Source organism: Sciurus vulgaris (genome assembly GCF_902686455.1).
Source record: "Sciurus vulgaris genome assembly, chromosome: X".
Taxonomy (NCBI): Eukaryota; Metazoa; Chordata; class Mammalia; order Rodentia; family Sciuridae; genus Sciurus; species Sciurus vulgaris.
The window spans coordinates 76,345,696-76,355,073 of NC_136471.1; the positions used below are offsets into that span (position 1 = coordinate 76,345,696).

The following is a 9,378-nucleotide window of genomic DNA, read 5'->3' on the forward strand; positions in this document are numbered from 1 at the left end:
GCCTTCAGGGCTAAAGTTGCAACTCTGCTATAATGCCTTGAATGCTCAAGTTTATATGGACTCCCTTTCTCTGAACACCCACAATCACTTCTAATCTGTATTACACAATTCAACAATTAAAATATCGTCCTTATTCTTTGCTGCCCCATAAAAATGTCATAAAGGTAATATTCTGGTTAGGTTTGTAAAGCCAGGCCTATATTTTGTTTTCTCTGTATTCTTCCCAGTACTTAGCCCCAGTGCTGAAGTTCTTAAGAAAGGTATAATAGAAATGGTAAAGAAAGTATTATTTGACTTCTTAAAACACTCCCTGGTGACTTCCATACACTTGCTCCTCTCAATATTCTATGGGGAACTGATTCCGGGCCCATCTTGGGTATCAAACTCCTTGGATGCTCAAATCCTTTATATTAAAACAACACAGTATTTGCATATAACCTATGCACATCCTTCTGTAAACTTTAAATAATCTCTACATTACTTATAATAACTAATACAATATAAATTCTATGTAAATGGTATACTGTATTGATTAGGGAATAACAACAAGAAAAAAGCCTGTATGTGATGTTTTTTTTTTCAGATATTTTTGATCTGCAGTTGGTTCAATCTGTGAATGTGGACTAATCATATATCCATATTAAAAAGTAAGAAGAAAAGCAAACTGTGCTGTTCCTCTCTCACACTTTTAGCTAAGAGTAGCAATCCTGTTTTGCCTATCAGGGATTATTTTCTTAACTTTCCTCCTTAGAGTCTGAGCACATAAAGAGAATATTTAACTCAAAGAACCTTAGGCCTCAAAAGTCTCACTTACTAGCCACTAGGAAAATGTTGAAATGACTGCTGATGAATAAAATACATCACCTCTGTTTCATAAACAACCCATTAAGAACTGTAAGTCCACAGAGGTTAGACAATCTCATCCACTTATTTTTCATCAATGATAGATATTAGCCCAAGATGTGGGGCTCTTTAGCATTAGACAAACAGGCACTTGGGAACTGCTCAGGCTGCCATTTTATCGACTTCATTAAATATAGAATCTATTATGTGTTTGAAGCCAACCCAGCTGGTGATTCTCAATTATTGCATTTTCTTTGTCAAGTGTTTTCAATGCCCCACTTTTTAATTTCTTGGAACAATTATTTGGAGTAAAGGAGACTGAGGCAAAGAAGAATGGGTCCTTTTAGTTGCTCTTCCCCTTCTTCCCTCCCTACATCCCTCACTGTTTTTTAATCTTTTTGAAAACAGCTATACACCAGCCTTTCAGACCTTGCACAAATTAAAGTTCCTGTGTCCAGGTTGTTTAAGAAAACAGCACAGTTGGGCACAGTGGCACATGTCTGTAATCCCAGCGACTTGGGAGGCTGAGGCAGGAGGATCGAGAGTTCAAAGCCAGCCTCAGCAAAAGGGAGGTGTTAAGCAACTCAGTGAGACCCTGTCTCTGAACAAAATACAAAACAGGGCTGGGGATATGGCTCGGTGGTTTGAATGTACCTGAGTTCAATACCCAGAACCAAAAACAAACAAACAAAAACAAAAACACAAAAATGCATAGTAAAATTCTGCCAACAAGAAACATGATTTCACTAGAAAACTTAGAACTCATTCTGAAGCACATGCAAGGAACTCCAGTTACTATATTAAGGGAAAGGAAAGGCTATGTCATATAACATAAAGAGATTTTTAAAAAATTCTACTTATATCTCACTTATCTTTCATATGGAAATAGTCATGACTTTCTACACTGTAACAATGGCAAGTCACCAGAGATAGCTTCAGTATTCTCAAGGCCTAAAACCTTATGAAATATTCACTGCATATAAATGCAAATTAACAATGTATCACTGCAATTCCTCAAAAACAGCTAACAGACAAGGCATTCCATTTACTGATTTGGGAAGTATCAAAATTTGCAGTACTAAGTTTTTGCAGAAATATGCTGTTTGGCAAATTTGGCCATTTTCTTCAATTCTATGTCTAATAACTTCAGTTTTTTTAGATTAGTTTTAATGAAATGATTTTATGAATTCCTGAGATTTGGGTAATCACCAGCCCCTACTTATTTCTATACAGGTGTGCTATCGAGAGTAAATATGTGCATTTTAAGAAATATAAAGAATGTGGTAATGCCTATAAATAAGGAAAAAAAATCTCGTGAGATGTATTTTTTTCTGTATTTCAACACATTGGATCCAAATATTTATCCTAAAAATATCAAGAAGACAACTGATAGGTATACTTACATGCAATATCACTTGGATATATATGTATATGTATATACATATATATAAATTATATATATATAAAATTTATGAAACACTTAATACTTCCAAGAGATAGTTCATTATTTTTGCTTCTATAATCTCAAACCTATGGGAAGCAATTTAGGTATGCATTTTTATTTGGAAAAAGATCCCCAAATATCTACTTATTATCAGAATTGGAATCATTTTTAATAATTATAACTAATTGCATGTGAAAAGATTAACAACTTGTTGAAGTAAACAGAAAGCTGAAACATTAAGATGATACAAGTAGACATGGTACTCTGATAAACAGGAGCTAGCTTAACAAAGCCTTCGAAGGAAAGCCATGTCATAATCCCCATTTGTGGAACTAGTGATATTGTTGTATACAGATATATCTATGCCAAGAAAAAAGTCCTCACCCCGTAGAGATTCAACAAACTAGTAATTGTTGAGGGCCTAGAGTACAGTTTGCACTATGATGGGCATATCATGGCTTACTAGCATGAGTCAATATTCATTCATCTCACTTCATGCCAGGCATCATGCTAGGCACTGAGGATTCAGAGAAAATGAGAAATTGTTCTTGCTATTGCAGCTTTAACTGAGGCAAAGAAAACTTGTAGGAGGTGGTGACATATGGAGAGCCAGGATGAGGAGGGGTGGGTATTGACATTTTAGATGGAGGCCCCAGCTTGAACTTAGGCAGTGAGATAAGAAATGGCACGCTGTGAATAGAAACATACCAGCAGTAAGGGAAGTGGTAGGAGATGAGACTGATGGATAGGCAAGGTCCAATTCTGTATGCCATATTTTGGAGCTGAGACTATCCTGTAGGTGAAAGGAAAACCACACAATAATCTTAAGCAGGAAAGTGGTTTAATTAAATCTGTACTTCTGGTGTCTTTTTTTTTTTTTTTTTGCAGTGCTGGGGATCGAACCCAGGGCCTTGTGCTTGCAAGGCAAGCACTCTACCGACTGAGCTATCTCCCCAGCCCTATTTCTGGTGTCTTAATCTAGTAATACACTGGATGAGGAATGTAAGAAGAAACAAGAATGAAGATAATGAATTAGGGTGGTGAAAGGGGCCTGAATCAGGGAAGTCATGGTAGGGAGGGAAAAAAAGCAAATTTTAGGCCATATATTGCTAATATTTCCTGAATGCTTAGCTGTGGGGAGTATAAGTGGGAAGGAGAACCAAAGATGGTTAATAGGATAGGTAAAGGTACATTCAACTGAGAAGGAGAATATAGAAATAGAAGACAGTTTTGAGAGTCTGGAGGTATGAGGGGTATGGAAGGACAAGTTCTGTCTGAATGTGTTGAATTTAAAATGACAGTGGGCCAAGAAGTGAATAAGCCCAAGTAAGAACCTAAGCAGACTCTGGAACACAGATACATATTTGGAAGACATCAGATAACTAACCTTGAGAGAAGTAAGATGAGATCATCTAGGGAGAGTAGAGAGTAAGAAGAGTAGATAGCTGAGCACAAAACTCTAGAGATCACTGGTATTTAGGAGGTGAGAAAGAAAGAGGAGCCTATGAATGAGATGGTTACGGAATGGACTGAAAAGTACAAGGAGAACCAAGAGATTAAAGTGGTCAAAAAGTCCCTAGGTTTGCTTAGCTAGCAAATTTTTTTAAAATCAGAATCTGAACACCTTTAAGCAAGACATATACCTTCCAATTCAACTAAGGCCCCACTGCTACTTATGCTGAACCATCTTGTGATTTATGTTGCTTCTGAAGGCCTGTGTGTTCATGACCCCTGGAGTAGAAGCCTCTAAGAAAGAGGGAATCATAATAAATGTCAAATGCAGCAAGGGGGGACAGAAAGAGAATTAAATGTCCACTGATTTAGTAACAAGAGAATCATGGTGATCTTAACTGAGGCCAGGTCTTCTATGATTGACGTAGCAGAATCCAGATCAGAGGAAATACAGTGAATATAATTACTCTTAAGAAACTTGGAGAAGAAAAGTTAGATAGTAGCTAAAGGGAATGTGGGTACTGGAAGGTTTTTATCTCACTTTGGTTTTTTTTTTTTTTTTTTTTTTTTTTGCGGTACTGCGGATTGAACCCAGGGCATTGTGCTTGACAGGCAAGCACTCTACCAACTGAGCTATATCCCCAGCCCTTCACTTTGTTTTTTTAAAAAAATCAGAGATTGTTTACGAGATGAGCTAACAGAAAGGCAGAGGGAGATTATATTGGACAGACGGGCAGATGGAGCAAGATCAGGGAGAAGGTTAGAAGAGAAGGTATGTAAGGCACAAGAGGAGGGGTGAGCTTTGGATAAATGGAGGAACTCCTTAAACTCTGAGGCTGGAGAAAAGCAGCACAGAAACTCAGATCTAATTAAGAGCCACTGCAGGTTTGCAGCAGGAAAGTGACATGATTAAACTGTTTTAAGAAAATCAGTTTGGCACAAGCATACAGGATGGATTGGAGTGGGGAGCAGCAACAGACTGAGGCAATAATTCAAGCAAGAGATGATGGCTACCCAAACTACAGTGGTGCCAAGTAGGAATGAGAAAATGAAATATCTAAGAGATGTTTCAAAAGGTATGATGACATAATTCTGGGAACAACTGGCACAGGGCAATTCAAGGAGAAGGAAGAGTCAAAATGACTCAAAGATTTCACATATTACCCTGGGAGATTAGAATGGTGGTATCAGGGTCAGAAATGGGGCAACTTGAGACACAGCCAATGTGCAGAGGAGAAAACATGTTAGGATTAACATATGCTGAGTTTAAATCAGGTTAAACATTATCTATCCCCTCAAAAACTATCATTTCTTCATGGTGAAAACCTTCAAAACACTTTGTTTGAGTTGGAGGTGATGGCTCTCAAAACTTAAAACTTTGGAAAGAAACAACCCCCTCCCCCCACAGAGTAAAGACTGTACAGAGGATGGAAAAAAATCAGGGTTAAGAGAGAATAAGAAATGTATCATTCGATAAGGCATAGGTTTGAGCATGTAATTAGTGGTAGAGCATTTGCCTAGTATGTGCAAGGTCCTGGGTTTGATCCCCAGTATCAAAAAAAAAAAAAAACAAAAAAAACAAAAGCAGGGCATATAGTTTGGGGGAAACCTGACCACTCCTATGCCAGAAAAATTTAAACAGAAGTTAATATTTTAAATGCCTGAGAATAAGATTTAACTATTGCCTAAGGATTTTTTACTTCACCTGATATAAGGAAGTCTTTGCTATCATAGCTCATTTCTTAGACACAGCAAAACTTTCTCCTAAACATTTAATCTCACTTTGCAAGTCCCACATATTTAACATCAAATGCACTTTCTTTTCTTGGTGAGAGAAAATCTACAATAAAACCAAATAAGTTTTCAGACTATATACATTATCTAGAGATTCAACTACTGGTTTGTGTTTTTCAGATTTTGGCTTCAGTCAATTAATAGTAACATTTACTACCAGCCCCATCATTTCACACTCCTAACTCCAGAATTTTTAAGCCGAGGGTGGGTTAGGGGGTGGATTATACCTATCAAAAGGGCCAGCGACTCAGCAGGTTGAGGCAGGAGGACAGTGAGTTCAAAGCCAGCCTCAGCAAAAGTGAGGTGCTAAGCAACTCGGTGAGACCCTGTCTCTAAATAAAATACAAAATAGGGCTGGGGATGTGGCTCAGTGGTCGAGTGCCCCTGAGTTCAATTCCCAGTACCAAAAACAACAACAACAAAGGGCCTGGGTATGGTGTGTCCCTGTGCTCTGCATTTTTTTTTAAAAGAGTTTTTTTTTTTTTTTTTTTTCCCGCCTCTGAGGGGGCCAGGGATTCGAACAGCGGCCCTTGCGCACGCTAGGCAAGCGCTCTCCAAAGCGAGCTATTTCTTCAGCTCCTGTGCTCTGCTTTTGATAAAGAAAACAGATTGGTAAGCACTTCACCATGGTTGTATAGAGATTAGAATGGAACTACGAGTAAGTTTATTTTTATTTTTTGGTCCAGGGATTGAATCAGGGGTGTTTAACCACTGAGCCACATCCACAGCCCTTTTTTATTTTTTAATCTTGAGACAGAGTCTCAGTAAGTTGCTTAGGGCCTTACTCAATTGCTGAAGCTGTCCTTGAACTTGTGATCCTCCTGCCCCAGCCTCCCGACTTGCAGGGATCACAGGCATGAGCCACCACACCTGGTCACAAATAAGTTTCTTAAATTCTGTTTCCCTGCTCCTTTTTCATTGTCTGAAAACAATGGGAGGGGGTGGAATGTTGGAATATATAATTATGGACTGGAGTAAGATACCTTTTCTGTGTTCGGTCACGTAAGATAATCTGCATGAAAGGAACCCTTTGGTGCCAGAATCACCATAGTTTGAATAATAAACTGTCTCCCTAGTAACCACAGAAATTGAAGTAAAACAGCACAGTAATCTGACATCTGAGCACTGTAAGCTATCTGCAAAATTCTTCGACCAAGAAAAATTGTCTTAAAATTGCCTAATCAAAAAGCAGGCGTAGAAGTCTCCCTGAACCCTTTCACAATTTCAAAATCTTTGTTAACACATTTAATACAAAGATTATAAAAGTGTATCACAGTCGAAATACTCAACATGTTAAAAATTAAAAGCTAACATAATGCAGAAGGTGGTACATGCTATGTGATTTCATATAATACAAACTCAAATGAAAGTCAAAGGGGTTAGGCGAGCCATTATCAAAATTAGAGACAGCATGATATGATAGGAAAGAATAGGCCTATTTTAAAATGCAATAAAAGGTAGAATTAAGAGAATGAACAGTAACACAATACTTAAACTTTCAAGTATTTTATTTATGATCAAGCAAATAAATATGAGGAAGTACTCTTCAAAACCAAGAGAACTATCAATTTTTCTTCCTTTTTTGCTTTGCAACTAAAATGTTACGAAATCCCTTCTAATTTTATTTTCTCAAATATGATGCGAGATTTCAATTTTAAAAAAGCCACACTGGCAAAGTTTTTAAGAAATCGTCCTCACCTTCTGGAGGACCAATTTCCACATACATTTAACGTTTGTATATTCAGTATTTGGGTAAAAATAAGAATCCCCTGGAGGTATTTTAAACTATCTCATAGCTGAAAGGTTTTACAAACAATCTACTCCAAACCCTTCATTTTACGTACGGAGAAACCAAGGCCCAGAAATAGGAAGCAAATGACCAAGGTCACAGGGTCAGAAAGAAGCAAATATGGCCCTAGCATCCAAGACCCCTGACTCAATCCACTGCTGCTTCTACTTTCCATGGCGGCCTATCAACCCGAACCTCTAATGGTGCGATATTTAAGGAACGTCAGAGTGAGTAGTGCTCGAAACAGAGAAAGAATGACCGTATTCATTCATATAAGGATTAGACAGGAAGAATGGATGGATGAATATGCAGGTAGATGGATATTTATATTATTCACAAAACATCACGTTTCTGTTTTGAAAAATCCAAGCCTACTTCTCATCACATGTTACAGCAGTCGCCGTTTTCCACTAGACACCAATCTTGGCAGCAGAGAACGCTCTAGTACATCCTGCAGTTTGGAGAATATTCAATGCCAGCATTCCTACACGAAAGGAAACTCACCCCTACTTTGATACCTTTGGCTCTCAAACCCCTAACTTTCCTGTCCTACACTTACTCTTTACCTGGCGTTGGTGCATTACACTCACATTCTTTACTTTACACCTATTCAGCCTCGGTTCCATTTAGACCAGGTGTATGCCTCAGTCAGCCCTCCCCCACTCCACAGGCCCCTCGATCGCCTTCTCACTTCTCTATCGCCAAATCACGGCCTTTTCAAACCCCATGGCCCCCTCTTGCTTACACAGTGATGTGGCCGGCGCCCCGCACCAGTACGGGGTCCGGGGCATATCTCCGCAGATGCTCCTCGCTCACTACACGAGGCGGGGGCGGCACCTCCTCTTCATCATCATCTTCCTCCTCTTCCTCTTCCTCTTCTTCTTCCTCCTCCTCCTCCTCCTCTTCCTCTTCCTCGTCATCGTCGGGCCCAGATACAGACGACGAAGACGACGGCGACGACGACGTTGCCGCTTCTTCTTCCTCCTCCTCTAGTTCCGAGATGGTGTCGAACTCCGCCATGTTGGGCAGCAGGATGCTCATCACGTGACCTCGCGATCGCCGCCACTCTCACCAAGAAGAGTTTGAACCTGCGGAGGTGCAGGAAGAGGAGGGGGAAGAAATGAAGAGAAAGAGGAGGGGGGTAGGGATAGGACTTCAGGAGACGCGCCTGCGTGTTGGGCAGATCGAGTGGGGGGGATGTTGGAGGCGGGGGTATGAGGGAGAGAGGCGCAAAATCTGTGTACGCTTGCGCGGCTCCAAGGGGAGGGGGCCCTTAGAGGTGAACTCCAGGGAATTATCGAGGTCCGGTCTGCGGGTGCTGATCTTAGTACTGCTCTTTGGATGTCAGCTAGTTGTATCCAGGAGATGTACTTTCTGATTTTTATATCCTATTAATTAATGCTGGGTCTTATTACTCCCAGTGGAGGCAGTTCATTCTTTAAAAGTGAGCTTAGAACTTTGCCCACAGTATCTCAAGGTATACGTGTGCCAATCTCTGATGTTTGTTCAGTATTACAGTTTAAGAGATTTACGTTAGAACTTTGCCACAACTCTGGAAGCAGGGTTAACATTTTTTATTAACAATTTACTAAAGAGGAAACTTGTATTATTACTTATATGTAGTACTCATGGAGGACTTAATACTTGTCAGAGACTATGAAATGCTCTACGTGCATATCTCGTTTAGTCTTCCACAACCCTGTATGTTCCATGATGATCTCATATTACACATGCCAAATTTAAATGGAGAGAGAATAAATGATTTGTTTAAGATCGTGGAGCTCCTAAATGGCAGACCTGGTTTTACTTTATTTTATTTTTGGTACTGGGGACTGAACCCAGGGACGCTTAACCACTAAGTCACATTTCCAGCCCTTTCAATTTTTTTTTTTTTTTTTTTTTTGAGGTAGGGTCTCGCTAAATTGCTGAGGCTGGCTTAGAACCTGCAATCCTCCTGCCTCAGGTCCAAAAATGCTGGGATTACAGGTGTGGGCCACCACACCAGCTCAGACCTGGTTTTAAATTTGGGAGACTCTTCTAATTCCAGAAGCCCAGC

At 39.6% G+C, this 9,378-nt stretch overlaps 1 protein-coding gene across 3 annotated transcripts in view; it reads right to left on the reverse strand.

Annotated features, from left to right (window-relative positions):
• Positions 1-8,522, reverse strand: part of CHIC1 (cysteine rich hydrophobic domain 1) — a 63,591-nt gene extending 55,069 nt beyond the window's left edge. For all 3 annotated transcript variants that reach the window (XR_013761011.1, XR_013761012.1, XM_079123101.1), the window contains exon 1: positions 8,068-8,522. Coding sequence is in view for 1 of the 3 variants with exons in the window: in XM_079123101.1 (XP_078979227.1) it covers positions 8,068-8,363 (296 nt within the window). In the remaining 2 variants the exon portion in view is untranslated. The remainder of the gene's footprint in view (positions 1-8,067) is intronic.
• Positions 8,523-9,378: the final 856 nt, after the last annotated feature.